At 34.7% G+C, this 27,829-nt stretch overlaps 1 protein-coding gene across 1 annotated transcript in view; it reads right to left on the bottom strand.

Annotated features, from left to right (window-relative positions):
- Positions 1-25,889, bottom strand: part of LOC138713023 (dipeptidase 1-like) — an 876,181-nt gene extending 850,292 nt beyond the window's left edge. Inside the window, exon 1 of the mRNA XM_069844705.1 lies at positions 25,811-25,889. Within this exon, the coding sequence (XP_069700806.1) occupies positions 25,811-25,889 (79 nt within the window). The remainder of the gene's footprint in view (positions 1-25,810) is intronic.
- Between the last annotated feature and the right edge of the window lie 1,940 nt (positions 25,890-27,829).

Genomic DNA, 27,829 nt, shown 5'->3' with positions numbered 1-27,829 from the left:
ATCTACTAAATTACAATTTTTACACCTTAGACATAATAATAGTGGGTATGTTTATGTTCTTAGATTATCTTTCTGCCTTATATACTTGATTTTATAAAAATGTTTAAACGTGAAAAATATTCAATATATGTAATTTTAAAACAAGGCTATTTTAGGAACATCTTTCTCAGAAACTCTTTGCACTACAGGTTCCTAAAAATTCAAGCATATTTCTAATATAGTTGACTATCTTTGCCGCTATTTTAATCACATTATGAATATTTTTTCAATAGAAATAAATATTTTCCATCCTGAAAAATTATTTTAAAACGTTTTATATGTTTTAAATACTTTTCTGGTTGTAAAATCTGTAATAATTAAGATAACTTTATGAACGTAGTCATGCTTCTTCATTGTCATGTGAAACAGTAGTACGCAAAATTCTAGCCTCCTAGCTCCAGTGGTTTCTATGAAAAATGTTCCGAAATTAGCCATGTTTTTAACTTAAATTAAATTACTATTTTCCAGGTTTAAGAATTTTCATAAGAGCAAGTATATGAAGTAATAATATAATCTAAATACGTACCAAAATATACCTTCAAATATTGTGTGCATGGTGTAAAAATTATAAAATTAATAGATTCAGAAGTCGAAGTCAAATAGAAAAATTACGTCACTTATACGCAATTGCCATACGCACTTTATGAAAGGGAGAACCTATGTATTATTATAACGCCAGTGAGTTCACCTTGGTTATATTAATTAATAACAAGGTAACTATGCGTAGTTGTTACGCAGTGTACTATTACACTGATACAACGATCCATTATTTATGTGTGTACTGTACGTTATGCAAATCATTAATGTTTTAGAATAACATTAAACTAATGAAGTTACGCAAACACAATGAATATTTCAGAAGATAAAGCAACACAAAACGTATTATAGTATCCAACATTCATACCCCATGTATGGTGGGTCCCTATCACCACGGTATGGCGCGTCCTCAAGTTGCGGATAGAGGAGACGGCCTCCAGATATGGAGGGTAGCTGCGAATATATTGAATAAGCAGTCGTGGACAGCCGATAAGGGGTGGTCCTCCAGCTTGGGGGTTGGGCGAAGGGCTAGCAACCCATCACCGTAAAAAGCAGCTTGTTACGAATCCCTACAATAAGCCTCGGAATAGGACTGATTCTCTGGCACGACCACAGCAAAGGAATGGATTAATCTTGCACAGGATAGGGACCGATGGCGGGCTTATGTGAGGGCGGCAATGAACCTTCGGGTTCCTTAAAAGCCATTTGTAAGTAAGTAAAATTCATACCAGTAAGGCCACTAAGTTGGTAGCATCTTTTTCTGCTGATCCGGATTTGCGCTCGCGCGTGATTTCGACTTCCCCTGAGCTCATTACCTGGCTGGGATTTTCTGGTATTATTCCCAATCGTAAAGCGAATATCAGTTAGTCTATGGCAAATCCTCTGCCTCATATCGCCAAATACAATTTCACTATAACGAAATCCATCGACGCTAAATAACCTAGTACTTGATACATCGTCGTTAAACAACCAGTAAAATATTTCATAACAACATTTGAATTAATATTCTTCAAGAGTACGGCTACCTTGATATTATTCAAACAGCCTAATGGTTTTATTCTACGTTATTCTCAATAATGTTTATGCAACCATTAAAACTAATAATTTTGGAATATGTATTATATATCTTTCGCGTGTTAAATATTACAATACTTGTTTAACTAGTTTCAGCGTGTTATTGGCCACCTTCAGAACTGGTTGATGCTGGTCTTGGCGCCTTTTTTGTGTTTCCTGTAGATGTGTTTGTGTAGTGTAATGTGGAGTCAAAGAGTGTGTGTGTGTTCTGAAATTGAGTTGTGTGTTGAGAATTTCGTTTGGATGCGTTTTTGTGTGTCGTATTGTTCTATTGTGTTTAGTTTCTGGCTTTTTGGTTGAATATGTTGAATTTCAAAGAAGTTTAGGAATTACCAACAGTGACCCTGAAGTGCTGAACTTCAAAAGATCGACCCTTTTTTTCCTGTTGAACAGAATGGATTTCTTTGTGGACGAAGAAGTAACAAGCGAAAACCATTAAAATGGAATACATTGAATACGTTGTGTCGTGGCGTCAAAAGTACATGAAAAATTAAAGTTGAACGAAGAAATAACTGTCTTCACAGATATAACTTGGGTAAATACCAGAAAAACGGTATAAATAAGTTGTCAGACAGAATAATAATTGTAACTGTCAGACCAAGTTTTATTTTCTTTCATGACTGTAAATTATCAAAACGAAAGTAATTGCATCCTTTACGGAAATACTGAAATGAAAAGGACACTTGAAACGGAAAAATAAAATTGTGATCAAAGAGATTGGGGAGACTCATTTATGTACAGACAAAATTCGTTTTTTTCGCTCCAAAAGCCATGCAAACGATGCTGGAATCATCCTTTGTACTGAAAGATGTACTTGCTTTTTAGTTGGTTGTAAACATATACTTAGTGCTTTAGACACAATGTCCATAACTTTCTTTCACTTAAGCGATTCCTTCATAACTAACATAGATTCTTCTTACAGGTACATATTCACATATTTGTAGCAGTTTTAAATAAAAATCAGCATAAAATACAAAGCATAATAAAAGCGAATACGATTTACGAAAAGGCGTGTCACGGGGAACATTTCATACACTACTTAAAAAATGCAATTTACAAACGAAGTAAAACATCTTATATTTTGGGATTATAAAGAGTTCTATGTGCAATTCAAAAGAATAAAATATTTTGGGTTCTATTCCCGATTGGTCTGATTACATGATTGTAATTTTTCCAAATCTTCCCCTCTTTAAGGTAAACGTCAGGTAATTCCATGGTAATCCTCAGCTTCAACTCTGCAAATACCGTCTCGCTATCACCATGCCATCGACACACTGTTCCGTCAACATAGAAGAAAGCCAATGTTTACCTACTTAGATATATCAATCATAGCAAGTCCCCTGCGATTTACAACTCACAACCATCCGCTAAACTTAGGAATTGTACTGGATCCCAAATCATCTTGGGCCCCACATATTGGTTATGTTTGTACTAAACTCTCAAGGGTTATTCATTTATTAAGCAAATTGAAATGACTTGTGCCTAAAACATATGTAACAAGTACTTATTTTGCCTTTTTCAATAGTACAGGGACATCATTTTATTTTCACTAACATTTTTAATATTAACCTGTCTATACCTTTAGAGAACCGGAAACTCCGTTTGCTCCCCCCTCCAAGACTGGAGTTCGATGATACTGACGTAAAACACAAATCACTCTACTAGGTATAGGAAGGAAGAAAAGTAGTTCATCCATTTACGTAACGTAAACTAGGAAATATCGCGATTTTGAGTTTGATAATTTTCATTAGGTTTTTCTTTAATCAAACTACAGTACTGTATTAAGAATAAGTGTTTTTACTCACGAAGTGAGTTATCCATGCGAACGTATTCATTATGCAGTGTATATTATACTGTCTACAGCACATTAGCGTACAATATAGAGAAAGAAGTTAAATTGAAAAATAATCATAATATGAATATTTAAACACAATTTTGAAAATGGTGGCCGTTCATTTCGATACAGGCTTCAGTTCTTTTGTGCATATTATTGCACTATAGACTATGGCATCTAATTCCAATTGCCAGTTTCGTCCTTCGTACTACTAACTCATGTTGAAATAATTCTGTACCTACTCTACGTACTGTAAATTCAATCTTCACTTCTACCCGACCCGAAAATATAAAATTACTCCGACATGCTATCTACTGTCCGTCCAAGTGGTTATGCCGCAGGATTGTAGAAAGGGAGGAAATCACGTGACAGTTAATTACTTAACGAGGCCCTTTTATTTAAGTTAAATTAAACAGCTGTATAATATTACGTAAACGTCCAATTCCAAAGAGAAATTAATGTTTTCAGAAAAGAGCTAAGACAGCCCAGCTTTTACAGAGGGGCGAGCAGAAGCAGGTGGGGGAAATCGGGATGCGACGTAGGCAAACGGACAGTACCTGTGCGAAAATATGATTCAATGTTGAAAGCTCTTTCGTCACTGGAAAACGCGAAAATATTTCTGGAACGTACTATACTCAGTAACTCGGTACTGCTGACTATCTGCGGTCTTGGTTCTGTGTGGAGTTGGAACTTCCTTAGTAGAAGGGCTGGGAGTGAAGTACATTCAAAAACTCAGGTACAATAAAAATTGAAGTAAAAATAAAATGATGTCCCTGTATAATAACTATGGTATTTCTGTATGAGGTAATAGTTCTAGTGTATCTAATGTTCTCCTTCTACAAAAAAAAGCCTTACGTATTTTAACTGGTTCTGCTTATGATGTGCACTGTAAGTCATTATTCATAAATGAGGCTATTCTGACTGTTATTAAAACTTTACATCTTTACTTCTTTGCTGAAGGTGAAGAAAAATTTAGCAAATTATTATCACAGATCTGATCATCATAATTATAATACAAGATACAATTTTCACTTGACTGACTCTAATGCTAGACTGGAAACAACTAAAAAAAATTTATATCCATGGCAGTATCTACCTATGCTTAATAAATTACATAAGTCTGCACACACTGTTAACTATAACACATTTAAGAATGTTTTAAAACGTTGGATGATTAATCATCCCTTTTATAGTATTAGTGTCCTGTGTTAACTTATATTTCTAATGCAATCTTACTCAATCTGTTTTGTTTTTTATTATGACAATGTCCATAGTATTTGTATAATAATAATGACCAAAGCTCGGAACTTGGGGACTTGTGTCTTTGCTCGTGGCTAAGCGACCGGACTTCAATGTCAACAACTCCCGCTTCCAGCACGGAGGTACTGTCAGGTCTGCTACAAAAGTGATTTCTGGCTCCGACAACATATTGATGATATTATGGTAGGTTGAAACACGTAATTTCATAGCACATATATACTATAATAAAAATAAACATGAGAAATATATCAAATTTACTATTCTGCTGTGTACATTTTATTACAGTGCATGACCACCTACATTCGAAGATTTTTCGGAAGTAGACTTAAAATACTGAATTTTTTCACTGTTACTGTTTTCTGTTCGATTTTCAGCAGTTGCTAGCTGATCTCGTATCTGAGAAAGATAAGTATATCCAAAATTTTTTCTCCAAAATAGTTTTCAATTAGTGTGTCACTACTAGGGCAAGCCCCTCTACGTTTCGATCCATAACTATGGACAGATTTTTCTACAATTTGAGGGACTGCAATGCCTTTCAATGAATTCCGTTTCCTGCCTCTGGTTTGTGTGTGGCACAACTTACAAAATATAAACTCTCTATTCGAAAAAAATAATGTATCTCCTCCGAATTCTCCACGAAATTCTGTATCTTAAATTTAAAACAAAATGTATTTTCAAACTTCTATAATACCCATTCGAAATAACACGTATTTTCTATTTTACTCAAACAGACCGTTTACCTTTAATTCTCTGAATGTCGTTGGCTTCGACATAACAGTTTCTTCGTCCGTCTTCCTGTCATTAGTTGTGGCCACTTTCTTAGTACACACGACTGTCCCTGAGCACTCGCAGCGTGAGCTTTGTGTACGTTGTACCTGTAACCTTACTCATGCACACGACACAAGTCCCCAAGTTCCGAGCTTTGCTCATGACTTTAATAAAATTTAATCTAGTCTAATCTAATCTCATCTAATCTAATCTAATCTAATCTAATCTAATCTAATCTAATCTAATCTAATGTAATGTAATGTAATGTAATGTAATCTAATCTAATCTAATAGACAAGCACCATATTTGAGAGCAAGAAAGTCAAGGAATATTATGGACAGAAAAAATAGATCATACGGGAATAGATATTTGTTATTGTTTAGTCCACTAGCCGAAGACAAGTGATTCACTTTTTTTTATAATGAATTAACAAATAGGTATTTAAGAGTTGTTAATTCATTTCAAAAAGTGAATCTGATACAATGTCAATAGAAATTAATATTATTCCCTACAACACACCTATCTATAAAATACAATAATAAATAAGTAAAGGTAAAAGGTAAAGGTGTCCCCGTAACATGCCATGAAGGCACATGGGGGGCACGGAGGTAGAGCTCCATGCCTTCCATGACCTCGGCAATAGAATGAGGTGGTGTGGTCGGCACCACGCTCTGACCGCCTTTTACTCCCGGGAAAGACCCGGTACTCAATTTTATAGAAGGCTGAGTGAACCTCGGAGCCGTTCTGAAAGTTTGGCAACGAGAGAAAATCCTGTCACCACCTGGGATCGAACCCCGGATAATAAATAAGTAAATAAATAAATATACAAATAAATAAATAAAGTGAATGAATGAATGAATGAATGAATGAATGAATGAATGAATTATTAACAAAGCTCGGAACTTGGGGACTTGTGTCGTGTGCATGAGTAAGGTTACAGGTACAACGTACACAAAGCTCACGCTGCAAGTGCTCAGGGACAGTCGTGTGTACTAAGAAAGTGGCCACAACTAATGACAGGAAGACGGACGAAGAAACTGTTATGTCGAAGCCAATGACATTCAGAGAATTAAAGGTAAACGGTCTGTTTGAGGAAATAGAAAATACGTGTTATTTCGAATGTGTATTATAGAAGTTTTAAAATACATTTTGTTTTAAATTTTAGATACAGAATTTCGTGGAGAATTCGGAGGAGATACATTATTTTTTTCGAATAGAGAGTTTATATTTTGTAAGTTGTGCCACACACAAACCAGAGGCAGGAAACGGAATTCATTGAAAGGCATTGCAGTCCCTCAAATTGTAGAAAAATCTGTCCATAGTTATGGATCGAAACGTAGAGGGGCTTGCCCTAGTAGTGACACACTAATTGAAAACTATTTTGGAGAAAAAATTTTGGATATACTTATCTTTCTCAGATACGAGATCAGCTAGCAACTGCTGAAAATCGAACAGAAAACAGTAACAGTGAAAAAATTCAGTATTTTAAGTCTACTTCCGAAAAATCTTCGAATGTAGGTGGTCATGCACTGTAATAAAATGTACACAGCAGAATAGTAAATTTGATATATTTCTCATGTTTATTTTTATTATAGTATATATGTGCTATGAAATTACGTGTTTCAACCTACCATAATATCATCAATATGTTGTCGGAGCCAGAAATCACTTTTGTAGCAGACCTGACAGTACCTCCGTGCTGGAAGCGGGAGTTGTTGACATTGAAGTCCGGTCGCTTAGCCACGTGCAAAGACACAAGTCCCCAAGTTCCGAGCTTTGAATATTAAGCTCACCAGAAATATCCGCAACATTTGCGCCATTTTCAAGGCTTTGAATAATATTTAAATTTGTCAGAAATACTCAGACGTGAACGTGTTTGCGACATGCTGTCTTACCGGTATGTGGGGGCTTGGATTTTCAATACAACAGACCACGTTATACTATTCTCTGCTTTCTTTAGACTCAAACGCATTATATTAAATCGGCTGAGCAGTGTAAGATCCTAAAGCAGCCAGTATTTGTCATCCTATTGATATGACTTTTGATTCTAGATAAGCTGCTGGCTGTGAAGTCAGCACGACATGAGACCAGAACGAAAAGAGATATTCCATGTTGAATCTTTTTAACACTTGAATATAAAGAACTGATTAAATGGCGATCTTACTCGTGTTAATTGTGTAAGCATGTGCGGCTTACATCTGTTTCGGTGCTTCTTCACACCTACGTCAGAGCCTACTAGAACTCGGTGTCAACTCGGAATGCGCTGCCTGTTGTGTGGGTGCGTTCGATTGTTGAAAAGTGTTGAAATGTGGTGTCAAATAGTGTGTGTGTGTGTTCTGAAATTGATTGCACAACACAAACACAAGAACACAAGAAATACATCACACTCACATAAGAAAACAAAAACACACACAAGATCGCATCCTCATTCAGAAAACAGAAATACAACATAGCATACAGAACAGAAAACACACTACAAAGACATCTCAACACACAAACAACACAAACAAATAAATACAACCACACAGGCGTATACAAACTCACATGCAATAGTTGCGACAGTTTCTACATTGGACAGACAGGTAGATCATTCCAAACTCGATACAAAGAATACATTAAAGCAATAACCAGAGGACACAATACATCTACATATCCTAACACATAACTAATGCTAACCACACACACAATAACAAATACAGACATGGAAATCCTACACATACAACCCAAAAACCAAAAACTCAACACACTAGAACAATATGAAATATACAGAGACACTAAAACACACCCTGATCAAATCCTCAACACACAGATCAATTTGAGAACACACACACACTATTTGACACCACATTTCAACTGTTTTCAACAATCGAACGCACCCACACCCACAGCGAAGTTCGAGATGACGTCGAGATCTAGTAGGCTCTGAGGATGGTGTGAAGAAGCACCGAAACAGATGTAAGCCACATGCTTGCACAATTAACACGAGTAAGATCTCCATTTAATCAATTATTTGAAAAGAGATACTAAAAATTGAGAAAACATTAATTCCTTGTACATCATTTGAACCTATGACAGTGGCTACATTCAACATCGCAACTATGTCTTATCCATTAAATTAAAATTGAATATATTATCACATTATCTAAGTTGCTTTGTGTCCGCGGCCACGTCAAGTTCATTGTTTCTCAAAGCATGTGAGGTTAGACTCCGTAGGTAATTTCATTTCCCCATGGCAACCGAGTAGTAAAGAAACAAGTTAACGTGAGCACAGCAAGTCAAGTCGTTATGGTTGAAGAACCTTGTAAAGGAGTCAAACGATGTTGGTTTCTGAATAGCGTGCTAGGAACTAAAAGCATGAAAACAAAATGGAAACTGAGCGGAAGATCTGGGTCCATGCGTAAAATAGAGAAAATAGACTCTGCGCCTCACCCCACTTAGAATCACAGCATTCCTTTTGCAAGGAAGTGTAAGTTACTAACAACTATGGCGGCTTAACGAAGCTGAATTCATAAGAAGATGCATCGCAGACTTCCTATCTCTACCGGCGTCAGCTTCCATTTCTCACGACTGTTGAATCTTATTACACAGTTCACGCATTCATTCTCGAGAATTTGTTATTCTGATTGGAATTTAACATTGTTTTCCTTCCACAACCACCCTCCCCCAAATCACAGTGACACATTTCCTTCTTTCGCATTCAAGACTTCTCAATCCGTCACCGCAGATGTATTCAAAGCTGTTTGTTTATACAGAGTGTTCAAAAAGTTTCTGAACATTAATTTCAGCAAGAACTTGGACTGTACTTCTGTCAGAAAGCGATTATACGCAAGTAAATAAACTAGAATTCTTAGACTTTTCAATCCGTCACCGCAGATGTATTCAAAGCTGTTTGTTTATATAGGGTGTTGAAAAAGTTCCTGAACATTAATTTCTGCAAGAACTTCGACTCTACTTCTGTCAGGGAGCGATTATACGCAAGTAAATAAACTATTCTTAGACTTCTCAATCCGTCACCGCAGATGTATTCAAAGCTGTTTGTTTATACAGAGTGTTCAAAAAGTTCCTGAACATTAATTTCAGCACGAACTTCCACTCTACTTCTGTCAGAGAGCGATTATACTCAAGTAAATGAACTGGAATTCATACCATAGTGACTAAAAACATGAATAATATATTTTAACCTTACAGCAATTACATGCCATTAGGAGGATTTAGAAAATTTAACGACAGTAAACTTTGCAATTTACTGTTCAAGATTAATATTACAGAACATCTTTAAAAGTCTCCAGGTATCGACCAAATTCCAGCAGAATTAATACAAGACGGTGGAAGCGCAATACCTAACGCAGGCCTGCACAAGGTTTGCGCTCTCCGAGCCGGCTCACAGCTCATGAGCGGAATGCAGGTATTAACTGCGCTCTGTATAAGGGTGGACTAGAAGAAGGGGTGATCTCGTACAAAATATACACAAAATGAAGTACTATTACGAGTGTTTATGAAATGAATTCCCGTTGAGTCTTTGCAAAACTATCTTGGACTAATATTAATTAATAAATAAATATTTATTTCACAGAAATAATAGATTTTATTTCAGTGGGTTATTTTACGATGCTTTATCAACAGCTTAGGTTATTTAGCGTCTGAATGAGATGACGGTGATAATGCTGGTGAAATGAGTCCAGGGTCAAACACAGAAAGATACACAGGATTTGCTCATATTGGGTTGAGGGTACACCCCGGAAAAAACCTCAACCAGGTAACTTGCCCCGACCGGGATTCGAGCCCGGGCCACGTGGTTTGGCGGCCAGACGCGCTGACCATTACTCCACAGGTGTGGACGAAAAATAGAAATTCTATAGCTACTTAAATGTATAATATCATTTTGTTATATTTTTATTTATCAGTGCATCAAAACGAGGTTTTATGCTTTTGACAGCTGAAAGGAACAGTAGCCTACTGATCGTAATGAAATATCAGTTACAGATGTTCGATGTCTGCCTTTATTAAAGTTGATTATAGAAAACAGTTGCTCACAAATATACATATTGAGCCAAATATAGCAGTCATTTTCACAGCCAGCCTGTGTAGTCGTGGATATTATTGCTAATGTTTAGTCTTGTAAAACTCAACCAGGCTTGTAGTATTATTCAAACGATCTTTAGCCCTTAGGTCACATTGAAGATCAATAAGTTCGAGCTGTAAATCGTTAAATGTTAACTGTTATATTCCGTCTTTTCGATTCCTCCATACTGCACTGTAGCAGTAGGTACGCAACGTGAAACAGTTACTGAGAATAGGCCTACACACTGCACTCCACTAGATAACTGAGTGGTCGTTTCCCTCTCCTCTAACTACAGCAAGTCTATGTCATTCTGACGTATCTTCCTCTCCGTTTCGGCGAGCGGTAAACACAGCTCTCCAGCTCCCGAGGGGTGCGCGCGCTCATTGAGCGCTGTTTGAGCAGGTATTATCTAACGAAATTTAAAAGCTTGTGCTTCCTATTTAGGAAAATGAAATTGTACCAGATCAATGAAAGAAGCCCATAATCGTACCTGTCTTGAAGAAGGGAGACAAGACTAACTGTAGTAACTTACGAGGAATATCACTTTTGTTGACGTCGTACAAAATTTTGTCCAATATTCTTTTGAGAAGATTAACTCCATATGTAGATGAAATTATTGGGGATCATCAGTGTGGTTTTAGGCGTAATAGATCAAATACTGATCAGATATTTTGTATTCGACAGATAATGGAGAAAAAATGGGAGTATAAGGGTACAGTGCATCAGTTATTCATAAATTTCAAAAAGGCATATGACTCGGTTAAGAGGGAAGTTTTATATAATATTCTTATTGAGTTTGGTATTCCCAAGAAACTAGTTCGATTAATTGAAATGTGTCTCAGTGAAACGTACAGAAGAGTCCATATAGGTCAGTTTCTGTCAGAAGCTTTTCCAATTCACTGTGGGCTAAAGCAAGGGGATGCACTATCACTTTTACATTTTAACTTTGCTTTACAGTATGCCATTAGGAAAGTCCAGGGTAACAGAGAGGATTTGGAATTTAACGGATTACATCAGCTGCTTGTCTATGCGGATGAACTTGTTAGGAGAAAATCCACAAACGATTAGGGAAAATGCAGGAATTCTACTTGAAGCAAGTAAATACATAGATTTGGAGGTAAATCCAGACAGGCAAAGTATATGATTATGTCTTGTGACGAGAATATTGTACGAAATGGAAATATAAATATTGGAAATTTATCCTTTGAAAAGGTGAAAAAATTCAATACCTAGGAGCAACAGTAACAAATATAAATGATACTCGGGAGGAAATTAAACACAGAATTAATATGGGGAATGCCTGTTATTATTCGATTGAGAAGATTTTTATCATCAAGTCTGTTGTCAAAAAATCTGAAAGCTAGAATTTATAAAACAGTTATATTACCGGTTGTTCCTTATGGTTGTGAAACTTGGACTCTCACTTTGAGAGAGGAACATAGGTTAAGGATATTTGAGAATAAGGTGCTTAGGGAAATCTTTGGGGCTAAGAGGGATGAAGTTACAGAAGAATGAAGAAAAGTTACACAACTCAGGACTACACACATTGTATTCTTCACCTGACAAAATGAGGAACATTAAATCCAGACGTTTGAGATGGGCAGGGTATGTAGCACGTATGGGCGAATCCAGAAATGCATATAGAGTGTTAGTTGGGAGGCCGGAGAGAAAAAGACCTTTGGGGAGGCCGAGACGTAGATGGGAAGATAATATTAAAATGGATTTGAGGGAGGTGGGATATGATGATAGAGACTGGATTAATCTTGGTCAGGAGAGGCACCAATGACGGGCTTATGTGAGGGCGGGAATGAACCTCCGGGTTGCTTAAAGGCTAGTAAGTAAGTAAGTAAATAAGTAAGTAAGTAAGTATTACAGATCATCATATAAATGTAGTACAAACAAATACTATACTATAATAATACCGGACAACTGTATACTAGCAGCATTGACGTGAGTACGAAATGTCGCAGAGCTGACATCTAGTGGAGAAGTATGACATTACGACAACAAATACAAATATTAACATAGCGGGAATCGGTCTATTGTTTAAAACGTGAGGTACTGATGTGGAATAATATCAGACACTTACGAAATGTTGAATAGTATTTAATGTAATATTATTATTTTATATCAAAGCTGAATATTATGAGAAATATTGCATACTTCGTATTATTTTCCGTAATTAATTGTTACCGGTAAGTTACATATTTTTTCTCTGCTTTATTGAGAATAAATTAATCCTGACATTAAGGAGATTTATAATAACGCATCATTTACCCATTGCTGACACCTGTAAATATAAAATTGGTAGTAATCTGATTCTTAATTATTAGTAAAGACATGCGTACAACAATAAAACCTAATTTGATAAAACTTAAAAATTTCCAATACACTTTAACTTCTCTTAAGCCTAAATAAAAATGCTAACTTTTGTTGTTCTATCAACACAGAGACGAAAGCATACCACAGAATTTTGTAAACTCACATTTTATGATTCCTCGGAAATCCAAAGTATGATTTGAGGCAATTTGTAATGCTGTAATTGTAGCAGTTATAAACAGCACATATACACTCTGACATTTTAACACAGCACTAATTAATAAAACTATTTACTTTCCCAGCAACAATCTACATTCTAGTAGATTACAGCTTGCTTCGCGGGTTTCAGCACACCCTGCAGCCAAGGTAGCAGCACCTGCGCCGTTTACACGCAGAACTGCTAGCTGTCCGGTATTATTATAGTAGTATTATTTGATACGAAGTTCGTTTGTGGGCAATAGGATATGATTTGAGACAAATTACACAAGAGAAATTAACAATACAACTTTAATTAATTGCAGAGTAAGAACGTGTTTCAATTTTAATATAATTAAATGCCTCCCATGCCTCGAGTTCAAAAGTACTTAGATTTGACCTGAACGTAGTGTCACATAATTAAAATTTAAAATTGTTATTATTTTAAAATTGTGACGTGATAAAAAAACGGACTTCACAACTGTAATAAGCTCTCTCAAAATTAGGGTTGGTACACTTGTTTTTGTTCAGTAGCAAAATTACAATAAAATAAATAAAATGTATCTAAATGTATTAAAATTGTAAAAATTAAAAATATTATGATTTTGAAATTGTGACGTGAAAGAAAGAAACTGACTTCAGATCTGTATTCAGCACTTTTTTTTTTTGTTCAGTAGCAAAATCACTGTAAACCAATGTTATAGATGAAATTCGGAAGATTGTTAGCGGAATGAAAGGCAGTATCCGAGAAAAATCCTCTTCAATGTCTAAATTATTCACCACAAATTCTATGAGGATGATGACACTCGGACCTCGTACCTAGAAGGCCAAAGTGCCAGAGCAGGCCAAAATACGTGTTGTACATAACTGTAGAGCATGCGTGTCCATTTAGCGACTTTTAATGCAAACGTAAGTTGCGAGCATCGAGTCACTGTAAGACGTAATGATTCCTCCCTCAACCCCTTCCACTACCCCCTACATGACAGAGGAACGATTATATCAGTGCCGCTTGTAACTTCGCAATATCTGTATTGAAGTCGTGTTATTCCGTATCGATTGTGAACAATAGAAACTTCCATTCGTAAGCGGAAGAAAAATTTTATTTTCTAAGTATGAACGAAATAATAAATGCCTGATTTGCCGCAATTTTAAGCATTTATCACAACAATTGTTACAAATAACGCCGCTCGTGTAAATTCTTCAAAACTGTACATTAGGATGCATAAATGAACTGTAAAGAATAAAGTTCCTAATGTCCTATGATTTGTAACAATTTTTTGTGATAAGTGCGCAAGAATGATATCATTAATTGATGAACTAGTGGACTTACTCGTGTTAAATATTTGTCCGGCTTACAGCTGTTTCAGTGCTTCATACACCATCATCAGAGCCTACTAGGCCTAGTAGGCTTTGATGATGGTGCGTGAAGCACTGAAACAGCTGTAAGCCGGACAAATATTACATATTTAACACAAGTAAGTCCACTAGTTCATCAATTAATTATATTCAAGTGTTAAAAGTGGTGTACGCAAGATTCAAAATGGAGAATGATATCATTTTTAGTTAAAAATTGAAAAACAAAATCTGTACAAAGCAACTGACAACACATTTTTAGCTTAACAAACACTAGCCAATTAAAGAAATGACACTTCTGAATAGTTCATTCTCTATTTGTAATACTGGGTGTTCAGTTCAAAGTGTGTCATGGCTCGCTGTATGCCGTCATGTGGCTAGGCGATGAGCCTAGAGAAATCAATCTTCCTACACTTCCGCAGAGGCGTATTACCTATGTGCCAGACAAGTTGCCTAGCAAGTACGGCATTCATTCTGAAGAGTACTTACCGATACGTACGCTAACGCCGGTAGTGGCAGGAATGTGAACTGTTTCGAAACATGTACTGAGGTGAGTTTTTTTCTTATTGTCGAGATATGGGGAGAGTGTTAAGACGATTATATACGTATTTGTTGACATTAATTTCGACTGTCAACATGGACACGGAGCATTTGATTTGTATCTTGTAATGTTGCCGTACGCAACCGATGGTAACAAATACCCTGAGTACGACTTGTCCGCGCAAAAGATAGTTCGAAAGAGGTTATGGTATCACACAGACTTTACAGACCGCCATCTGTTGCTACGACGTTCAAGTTATACCGTACACGTGTTCAGATTGAACGCCTTGAGTAATAGGCAACTTCTCTGACATAAAAGCTGAAACTCGCTTCAAATCGCTGACTCATCAACAGTGACATCATGATACACTTTGAAATGAACACCCAGTATTCTTTTACTTTTAAAACTAAAGAAAAAGGGTATTTTACAATCAACTTCTAATTAATGTAACTTTGAAAATATTGAGATTAAGACAAATGTTAATATGATATTTTTTGCTCAGAATGTCTTCGGAAATAAGCTCCGAAAGTGACGGTAAATCCTAATGAATCACCCTGTATATAATGCATGTCTCTAGAATAAATTTCATTAAAATTACCTAAGATCACATCACGAGTGAAGCAGAGGATGTCGGCCGCATCAGGTAATCTCCTTTCACCGAGCAGCTTACATCGTGAACTCCGCAAAGAATATGTTCGCCTACTTCGTTTACAACGTCATGAATATGGGCCACTCAGCGGTTATGGAGGGACAGGTATTAAATGAGCTGCATTTACGAGCTAGCCTTTCACATTTCTTAGCAGAATCATAATAATATTACCTAAGTCTACAGTCGGCGTGTGAAGGTTTTAGGTCCCGTGTCAAAGTTGACCTTTAATAATCCGTGATAGACGTAAGTACTTCCCCTTCTTTAAGTGATCTCATATCAAAGTGTATTTTTAGAGTTCCAGAAATTTGTGAGGTTAGGAAATAAAAATCTAGAATACATCAAGAATTGCTTACGTTTCCAACCGTGAAATATCCATAAAACGGAATGTGTAGGTACCCAGGCCGAGGGTTGGGGTTGGCTATAAATGTATCTCCCTCTTCTCCCAAAATCCAACCCCGTGCCTCCCTCTATCCAGTATCGTAACATTTTTCAAAACGACAGTCGATTTAATAGTCCCATTAACTGTATTACAACTGTAAACTTGAAATACATCTGTATATTTATCTGAAAGTGGAAGATATGATCAATGCCACTTTTTATTTTTTCTATTAAAGTAGTACATAACTGACGGGTTCACGGGGAGTCATATTCCGTCCTCTTTGGAAAGGAAGCTTTACATAAATTGCATACAACACAAATCTATTGTATTAATTATTTGGCAAAATAATAAATATTTCATGTTTTACAGAAGTATTATTTCCAACAAAATATACCACTGTTTACACAAGCGTTTTAAGCTTTTTCAAAATTTGGCACAATAATGTTGTAATTTCAAATCACCCGGCACACTTATATAATCTAAACCAGTGGTTTCTAACTAGGAAGGAATTTTTTACAATAATCTCACTAGAGACATTAGGAAAGTTCAGGATAACACAGACGGTTTAGAATTGAACGGGTTACATCAGCTTCTTGTCTATGCGGATGACGTGAATATGTTAGGAGAAAATCCACAAACGATTAGGGGAAACGCGGAAATTCTAGTTGAAGCAAGTAAAGCGATAGGTTTGGAAGTAAATCCCGAAAAGACTGAGTATATGATTATGTCTCGTGACCAGAATATAGTACGAAATGGAACTATAAAAATTGGAGATTTATCATTCGAACAGGTGGAAAAATTCAAATATCTTGGAGCAACAGTAACAAATATAAATGACACTCGGGAGGAAATTAAACGGAGAATAAATATGGGAAATGCCTGTTATTATTCGGTTGAGAAGCTTTTGCCATCTTAGTCTTCTTTCAAAAAATCTGAAAGTTAGAATTTATAAAAGAGTTATATTACCGGTTGATCTGTATGGTTGTGAAACTTGGACTCTTACTTTGAGAGGGGAACAGAGATTAAGGGTGTTTGAGAATAAGGTTCTTAGAAAATATTTGGGGCTAAGAGGGATGAAGTTACAGGAGAATGGAGAGAGTTACACAACACAGAGCTGCACGCATTGTACACTTCACCTGACATAATTATGACCATAAAATCCAGACGTTTGAGATGGGCAGGACATGTAGCACCTATGGACGAATCCAGAAATGCATATAGAGTGTTAGTTGGGAGGCCGGAGGGCAAAAGACCTTTGGGAAGATAATATTAAAATGGATTTGAGGGAGGTGGGATATGATGGTAGAGACTGGATTAATGTTGCTCAGGATAGGGACCAATGGTGGGCTTATGTGAGGGCGGCAATAAACCTCCGGGTTCCTTAAAAGCCAATAAGTAAGTAAGTATTGTCACTAGAGATTTTGATGTATCTAGAGAAAATCAAAACTCGAGTGGGATTTAATTGACCATTACACGATTGGAAGAAAGTATGTAAAGATTAGAAGAAATAAAAATATCTGTACAAGATACTGAAAACTACAAAAAGCAGTATATGAACTAAATAAAATATGCCAGAAGCATAACTTTAACATATAAGATACAAAAACAAAAGTAGTGGCATTTCAAGGCAAAAATACTGTAAGATCTAAGATTGAAATAGATAATAAAGCAATAGAAGAAGTAACAAATTTTAAGTACCTAGGATGTGATGTAAGTTACAAAAAGGATAATTATATAAAAATAAAATTACAATCATTCCAGACAGTATGTGGCACAATTAATAGAACTTTGAAGAATAAAAGCAGAAAGGAAACAAAAATGAAACTCTACAATGTAATGGCAGTCCCTACTCTATTATATGGATGTAAAAGTTGGGTTACAACAAAACCTGAAGTTAGTAAAATACAAGCGGCAGAGATGAGATTCTTGTGGAAAGTAAAAGGATGCACGAGATTAGATAGAATTAGAAATGAAGATATTAGGCAGAAACTAGGAGAATACCCACTTATTGATAAAATAGACAATTACAGACAAGATTGGAAATTACATGTAGAGAGAATGGACGACTACAGACTTCCTAAGAAAGCAATAAATTATATAACAAAAGGACGAAGAGATCAGGGACGACCGATGAAAAGATGGAGCGACCTTTAAAGCCGGAACGGGCAATTGCACATACCATGAAGTGAAGAAGAAGAAGAAAAATATCTGTATTCTAATACAATAAAATATTAATTGACTTACTAGAATACTAAACTGTGTAGAATATGTATTATTATATCGTCTCATCATTACAAATATTCTGCTACATGGCAGTAGTGTGTTAAGATAAGCTGTTCTCTTGTTACCAGTTGAGCTATCTATACAAACTTCATTGAAATCTATGGACGATTATTAGTCAAGGAGGCTGTTTTTTTTTTTTACAATTTATTTTGTTTTCAGATAAATCTAGTTCAATATAATAAAAGTTTCAAGTTCAATCTATAAGATTTATCTATTTTGCAAATGTTTATTTGCTATAACATTGTATATGGAATATTAACGTTTTCGCATTTTCGGAATCATCAGATATTGTTAAGAAACACGAAATCTAAACCTTGAATAAACTAAAATGTCCATAGTAATATGTACAACAAAATGGACTTTCATGAGTTTTAATGTAGTTATGTTTTAGTAATGGAAAAGGTTTATTTTAAAAAAGATTTCCAGGAAATGTAAATTTGGAAAATGTCGATATGATTTCTGGTACATATAACTCATGTTACAAAACACATATAAAATAATTAAAACTGATAAAAGTGTTACATATCATATCCTGCAATAAGTCATTAACAGAAATACGAATATCAGCAAATTAATAAAATAATGGTGGAAAAGATTCAATTGTTGAATTTGTAATTAATTACCGGATGAGTGGAATGGTGATATTGATTTTATAACGAATATTATTAAAATATAAAATGGATTGATATTATATCACCATTCCTCTCATAATTCTCCGGTAATTAATTACAAATTCAACAATTGAGTCTTTTTCACCAATATTTTATTAATTTGCTGGTATTCGTATTTCTATTAATGACTTAATGCAGGATACCAAATGTCACGCTTTTGTCAATTTTAATTATTTTATATGTGTTTTGTAACATGAGTTATGTGTACCAGAAATTATATCGATATTTTCCAAATTCACATTTCCTGGAAATCTTTTTCAAAATAAACCTTTTTCATTAATAAATCATAACTACATAAAACGCATGAAAGTCCATTTTGTTATGCATATTACTAAGTACATTTTAGTTTATTCAAGGTTTAGATTTCGTGTTTCTTAACAATATCTGATGATGCCGAAAAGGCGTAAACGTTAATATTCCATATACAATGTTAAAGCAAATAAACATTTACAAAATAGATAAATCTTATAGATTGAACTTGAAACTTTTATTATATTATACAAGGAGGCTTTGCTGAATCAGTTTCGTTTTTATTAGAACAGTTGCATTCCACTTCAATTATCAATATGTATATTAACAATCTGTGATACGTGACTATCCATAATATCATATAGTAGAAACTATAACATAAAATAAATAATATAAACAAGGTAAATCATAGAAAAGTGTTAATTAAGGATGATGAAATAAATAGGATTCATTTTAAAAGGTACAATTATTGAAAGTATAATGTTGGCAAACAAAGAAACAAATGTAAGAGAGGCGATAAAAACAAATGCTAGGGAAATGATAGAAAGCAAATGCTAGGGAGATGATAAAAATTGTATGATAAGCAGTCGTGACTGGTTGAAATACGTGTTCCGTACCTTTTTATTGGTCAAAAGTAGTATAACGTAGTAGAAGTGTAATAGTCATAAAAGAATGTAAAACCACAATACTTTGTAAGATTGATTCATAGCGACACTTGTGACAGACATGTTCAAAGTTGGGGGCTTTTCTCGTCATATTAGTTATTTACATAATTCCGTCAACATTTCTTCATTTCGTCATCATTGCATAGCATTACTCGAACGCCGGCTAGCGACGCCTAGAGGAGGCTGGCCTAGGCACTAGTTGATGTTTATTGACTTTACTGGCTTTGAGCCAGAGGCCGTTTTAGGGTCTTATACGCGCAGGATGCCCTCTCCAGCCATTGGACATAAATTATATATATATATATATATATATTTACATATATGACACTATTTGTAGCAAAAGTGCCTGTAGGTGTGTGAGTGCGGTGATTGACTTTTTATTTATTTTATTTTATTTTATTATTTTGATGTATGTCTAATTTGTTAATTTGCGATGCTTAAGGAATGGTGAACGGGAAAAGAGTTCGGGGTAAAGTGGTATTTCTTGCTCGAAATCTGAGTAAGCAGCGAAACTCAGTGTAGTCCAGGCCTGCACAAGGTTTGCGCTCTCCGAGCCGGCTCACAGCTCATGAGCGGAATGCAGGTATTAGCTGCGCTCTGTATAAGGGTGGACTGGAAGAAGGGGTGATCTCGTACAAAATGTACAGAAAAGGAATTAATATTACGAGTGTTCATGAAATGAATTTCCGTTCAGTGTTTGCAAAATTATCTTGGACTATTATTAATTAATAAAAAATATTTATTTTACAGAAATAATAGAAATTCTATAGCTATTTAAATGTACAATATCATTTTGTTATATTTTTATTTATCAGTACATGGAAACGAGGTTTTATGCTGTTGGCAGCCGAAAGGAATAGTAGCCTAGTGATCATAATGAAACATCAGTTACAGATGTTCGATGTCTGCCTTTATTAAAGTTGATTACAGAAAACAGTTGCTCACAAATATAAATGTTGAGCCAAACATAGCAATTATTTTCACAGCCAGCCTGTGTAGTCTTGTAGCACACTTAAATGCAATCGACCTGGTTCGGAATCGAACGCGCAACCTCGGGCATAGAAGTAATTAAGAAAGTACCTCTGTTAAGACAATGCATTTCAAATTCATAAAAAAAATAAATACCGACTGAATCTACCTCGAGTAATAATGCAGCTTTCAAGCCCTGAACCTTCTGTGATCTTCAGCAACAAAACAATCGTAAGTATCTTTATGTCTGGACTCGTAATGACGCATTATGTTATGTTTCTTTCTACCTTTCAAAATCTTGTGGCAGATAAGGCACTGAGTATTTACTCCAGAAGGTATGAAAAAATAAGTATTTTCCCATGCAACATTGAAAGAATTTGCGTGATGATCAATTTTCCGTCTTTTAGATTCCTCCCTACCGTACTGTAGCAGTAGGTAAGCAACGTGAAACAGTTACTGACAATACACACTGCACTCCACTAGATAGCTGAGTGGTCGTTTCCCTCTCCTCTACCTATATCAGGTCTATGTCATTCTGACGTATCTTCCTCTCCGTTTCGGCGAGCGGTAAACACAGCTCTCTCGCTCCGAATGAGCCCTGTATGTGCAGGTCTGGTGTAATCAGTCGGCGTGGATGAAAATGCGCCTAGCTTGAGGGTCAGCGCAAAAGATCTTATAAGGTCGCAGTGATGGGTCGTAGTGTCCTCTCTCTTAAATTCAAATTCAACTCAAAGTTGGTACTATATTCTATGATCCCGCAACCCTGGCTGCTCGTCAGCCATTCTTTTGTTTGCCTTTTGCACATCTACGTTGTGTTTAGTGAATTTTGAGTTTTGCCACGTTCGCTGAAAGTTTTCTCCTGTGGACCCATTCTATTTCACTACTGTTTTCACGTTTATGTTCCAACTTTTGCTACGACACCCTATACTATTTTCACTGTCTCGCGGTGCACCGGCTGATCATTTGCCGCACACCGGTTGAAAATGATTGTTCTAGACACTGGAAAATTAGAAACTGGGTACAAGTTTCAGTACTATTTGAACACTAGTTAAAAATGAAACGTCATTATGATTTACTTGCAGTTCCTTGAACGGTTCAGAGAGAACCGGCAGATTTAAAGCTTCCTTGAAATCAAAGTCGCTATTTCCAATTTTATGCAAGACATAAATGCTTCATTGTATCAATGTAGATATAGATTGATGTCGCCTAAGGTAGAAATCTGACATATTGCGGGTATCATGTTACACGGCTTCCACTGCATATTCGTCGAATGTCAAATAGATAAAAAAAAATACCAAAGAAAAGGTCTGGGTTAAGCTCTCAAACGGATATCACCCTTCGATACATATTATTCATAAAATACCTTTACGTAGACAAACGTACGTACATACATACATATTTACATACATACATACATACACACAAATACATACATACATACACACATATACAAACATACATACATACATACATACATACATACATACATACATACATACATACATACATACATTACGTTACAAACATACACGGAATCATTTTATTTTTACTAATATTTTTAATATTAACCAGGCTATACCTTTGGTTTAATGATTGAGAACAGGAACGAACGTTTGCTACCACCTTCCATGCCTAGAGTTCGGTGATACTGGCGTAAAATACAAACAAACCACTTTACCAGGTGTAGGAGGGAAGAAAAGTAGTTCATCCATTTACGTAACCTAGGAAATATCGCAATTTTGAGTTTGGTAATTTTCATTACGTTTCTGATTAATCAAAATACAGTACAGTATTAACAATAAGTGTTTTTACTCACGTGCAGAGCTATCCATGCGAACGTATTCATTATACAGTGTACGTTATACTGTCTACAGCACATTAGCATACAATATAGAGAATGAAGTTAAATTGAAAAACAATCATAATATGGATATTTAAACACATTTTTGAAAATAGTGACCGTTTATTTCGATACAGGCTTCAGTTCTCTTGTGCATATTATCGCACTATAGACTATTGTACCTAATTCTAATTACCAATTTCGTCCTTCGTACTAGTAACTCATGCTGAAATAATGCTGTACCTACTCTGTAATAGAGCACCTTACGTACTGTAAATTCAATCTTCACTTCTGCCAGACCCGCACAGATAAAATTGCTCAGACATGCTCTCTACTGTCCGTCCAAGTGGTTCTGTCGCAGGATCGTAGAAGGGAGGGAAATCACGTGAGTTAACTACTTAACGAGGCCCTTTTATTTAAGTTACCTTGAACAGTTGTATAATATTACGTAGACGTCCAATTCCTAACAGAAATTAATGTTTTCAGAAGAGAACTAAGACAGCCCAGCCACTAGCCTTTACAGAGGGGTGAGCAGAAGCAGGTGGGAGAAATCGGGATAAAAAGTAGGCAAACAGACGACAGTTCTTGTGCGAAAATATGATTCAATATTGAAAGCTCTTTTGTAACTAGAAACAGCGAACATACTTCTGGAACGCACTATATTCACTAACTCAGTACTGTTTACAATATGCGGCCTTGGTTCTGTGTGGAGGACAGTTGGAACTTCAGTAGTAGAAGGGGTGGGAGTGAAGTACATTAAAAAACTCAGGTACAATAAAAATTGAAGTAAAAAAATATTCCCTGTACACATACATACATACATACATACATGCATGTTACTAAATAAACAAAGACTAAGTCTCAAGAAAAGTGTGATTAACGTCGGCGGCCACTGGCCGATGAGCAATTGTGACTTTGTGAATAAATACACAAAATCATTCATAAAGTTCACAAAAACTATTACTTTTGACATATTGTAAAGAGTAAATTCAAGGAAAATAGGTTAATTTGTTAAACAGTATTCTTCTAGACATAGTTTTTAAAAGTATTAATAATAGTGTAGTTTTTTTTTTAATTTGTAAACAGAAAAACAGAATAGGCTCCAAAATAGTGTTGTATAATTTATATAAAAGATTCAACAATGTTGATACGTTGTAAATAGTAAATTTAAGGAAAATAGGTTAATTTGTTAAATAGTATAGTTCTAAACATAGATTGTAAAAGAATTAACAATAGTATTCATTGTTTTTTTTTTAATTTGTAAATAGAAAAACAGAACAGGCTCTAAAATAGTGATGTACAATGTATTTACAAGATTCAACAGTAGCATACAGTAGATTTTAACACGTTGTAAATAGTAAATTTAAGGAAAATGGGTTAATTTTTTAATAGTATTCTTCTAAACATAGTTTTTAAAAGTATTAGAAATAGTATAGATTTTTTTTTAAATTTGTAAACAGAAAAACAGAATAGGCTCTAAAATAGTGTTGTATACCGGTAATGTATTTTATGCTCGAACATGCCGAAATGTAGTAATTATACACCTGGTAACAGTCCTTTAATGCATGTCATTAAAGTACACCTATTCATTATAGTTCAGGTTTTCGATTATTCTCGGATATGCAATCGAAAGACAAAGAGGGAAACGTCACGGAGGCTGGAAATCCAATACTGTCGCAGAAGGTTATGTTATGTTACTGTAATAATTAGCGTTAAATGTAAATAATATTCAAATAAATTCAATTTGTCATCTCGTTTTTCAATTCTAAATCAATTTCCAGGTTATACATTCTCTGCATTACATCAAGGTCAATGACATTATTGTTCCTCGGAAAAAAATCAATACTTTCGCGTCTGCGCACATCTCACAATTTACGAACTAAGTACAAGGTCACTTCCGATCTTCTGTCAGATACAAATAAAATGAATACTTCTGAATAATTCAAGTTAGAAATATGGTCGAGCATAAAAAGTCGTATGAAACTTGCCTATAATGGTAATTAAGATGCTCGTATGAAAATTATGACACTCGCTTGTGCTCGTTTCATAAACAAACATACCCGAGTCTTAATTACTGTCATTATAGACTCGTTGCATAATGTACTATAAAAGATTCAACAATGTTGATACGTTGTAAAGTGTAAATTTAGGAAAATAGGTTAATTTGTAAAATAGTATACTTCTAAACATAGATTGTAAAAGAATTAACAATAGTATTCATTGTTTTTTTAAATTTGTAAATAGAAAAACAGAACAGGCTCTAAAATAGTGATGTAGAATGTATTTAAAACATTCAACAGTAGCATACGGTAGATGTTGACACGTTGTAAATAGTAAATTTAAGGAAAATAGGTTAATTTGTTAAATAGTATTCTTCTAAACATAGTTTTTAAAAGTATTAGCAATAGTATAGATTTTGTTTTTAATTTGTAAAGAGGAAAACAGAATAGGCTCTAAAATAGTATTGTATAATGTATTTAAAAGATCCAACCGCAGCATAGATGTTAACACGTTGTAAATAGTAAATTTATGGAAAGTAGGTTACTTTGTTAAATAGTATATTTCTAAAGATAGTTTTTAAAATTATTAGCAATAGTATTGATTTTTTTATCTGTAAATAGAAAAAGAGAATAGGTACTAAAATAGAGTTGTACAAAGCATTTACAAGCTTCAATAGTAGCATAGATGTTAACATGTTGTAAAAAGTATATTTAGGGAAAGTAGAATATGCTAGCAATAATGTGTATACATTGTATTCGGAAGAGTTAGCAATACTGTAATGTGTAGTCTATTGGCATGTAGTATTGCATTTTTGTAATGGAACAGGCTTGTAAAGAAGGATTAAAAAAAATACATACATACATACATACATACATACATACGTGCATACATACGTACATACATACATACGTACATACACACATACATACATACATACATACATACATACATACATACATACATACATACACACACATACATACATACATACATACATACATACATACATACATTATGTTCCTAGAGTGGCAAAATGGTAAGACCTTCAGCAGTCACGCAAGTGGGTCAGGGTTCGATTCAGGTTCAGACCCGGAAATTTTCATTGAAAATAAAAAAACATACTGACACTGTGACAGTTGTAGGAGCCAAGGTTGTTGTTGAGGTATTTCTCGGGATTCTCCCGATTCCGAATATTAGGCATCTATCCAAAATAATGACGAAATAACTATTTAATAAACGTTTTATCTTCAAATTTTTCAAATAGCTAATCGATTTGTTTTAATGGAACAATGTTTTTCAACTAAACATTGAGGGTTATGGACACAAATTTCATTTTTGTAGCCTCTGTTTAAAGTATTTCTCGTGGATATGAAAACATGAATCTCTTAGCGAGACAAATATGTGAAACGTATTTGGGAAATTTTTAATAAATTTACCAACGTAATGAAAATATTAAGTTGCTGTAAAATAACAATTATCAGTAGGGCCTATTTTATAGAAATATCAAAATTCGAACATTGAATCTTATGCCTACTAGTTCATTAAGGTTATCTCTTATGCTATACTTGCTATCGAAAAGAAGTTCTAGGCTTATGTGATACGCAGTGAGGTAGACAATGAATTCAATATCGGAAAATTTACTTTCAGTATTGGTCATATACTCCTTTAAATTAAATGCTTCGGCATTCCGAGACATTTTTAGAATTTAACAGTATTTAATCAAACTTATTAAGCATTTTGTTGGTGAGTAAAGTACAACGGAGTAAACTAAAAATTTCAATATTATTGTAAATGTTTGAATATTAGTACTGGTTTGTTTTTCTTCAAATTTGTCCAAAAAGTTTCTTAATTTAAACCTGAAATATATGAATGAAAATTAAATTTAAAACATATGTCCTTTAGGGACATTTTTCTCAGAAAGCCTTTGCACTATAGATTCCTAAAAATTCGAGTATATTTCCAATACATTGGACTATATTTGTCGCCATTTTCATCACACTGTGGTTTATCAGTCAGCAAATAAAAATTATTTTCCATTCTGATAAGAATTATTTTAAAATGTTCATATTTTTTCACCTCTTGTGGTTGTAAAATTCATATTATTTGCGACAATCATGTGAAAATTGCCATGTCTCTAAAGTACCATATGAAATAGGAGTGTGCAAAATTTTAGCCCCCTACACCCAATGGTTTCTGGGAAAAAAAGTTCCTAAAATATCCATGTGTTTAACTTAAATTTAATTTATATTTTCATGTTTAAATTTTTGTAAAATTAAATATATGGGCAGAAAGATAATCTAAAAGCAAAATATACCTGGAGATATTTAGGTTTTGCTGTAAAAATTGCAAATTGATGGATTTAAAAGTTGAACAGTAATAGCAAAATTTCATCACTTATTTTATTTATCGTACAAAGCAGTCATACGCACAGACTATCCAATCCCCTTAAGAGAATTTGTACCTGGTCCACAATATAATTGAGGCGCTGACATGGGAAAGGTAGTAACTGCCAAAAACAAAATTTTTCAGGGGAAGCAAAAAACAAATTTATGAACACTTTCTCACTTACAGTATTACAGAAACTGCTTTAAATGAAAGGCATACACTCATGTTTGTGTTACATATGAAATTTGAAAAGTCTGGCACAGATTTTTCTGTGAAATCGTATTTTATGAAAATACAACATTGAAATCACTCCTTAGCCAAACTGAGAATTAACGTTATTTATACATTATGCACACATTTTTCGGTAAAATGCATGAGACTTTTCATCGAGGATGTCTAACATAGATAACAAGTCTCCCTTTTTGGCATCAGGGACGACTGGTCTTATTTCAAGACGTTCCAAGCACTGCAAGTTAGTGATTGACGTAAATGACTGTCCTTTCTTAAAAATCCTGTGCTCTGTCCACATTTCAAGGTCATTACATGACTGTATTGTTTTTATTAGAGGAAAATCAGCTCTTGAGAGTCTAATCCAGTTGAGGGTGCTGATTTTGATAGGAGTTGTATTCAAAAACTTATCACATTCTGCAGAAAAGTCCAAGAAATCCTCATTCTTCATCATTATTACATTATTATGCCTTAACTCTTCTGGAACCATGGTCTTGCATCTTTTTTTTCTTTTCTCTATGATGCCAA

This window comes from Periplaneta americana, chromosome 14 (genome assembly GCF_040183065.1).
Source record: "Periplaneta americana isolate PAMFEO1 chromosome 14, P.americana_PAMFEO1_priV1, whole genome shotgun sequence".
In the NCBI taxonomy this organism is placed as follows: Eukaryota; Metazoa; Arthropoda; class Insecta; order Blattodea; family Blattidae; genus Periplaneta; species Periplaneta americana.
Note: the sequence above shows the minus strand (reverse complement) of the source record. Positions and strands in the feature narration are given on the sequence as shown.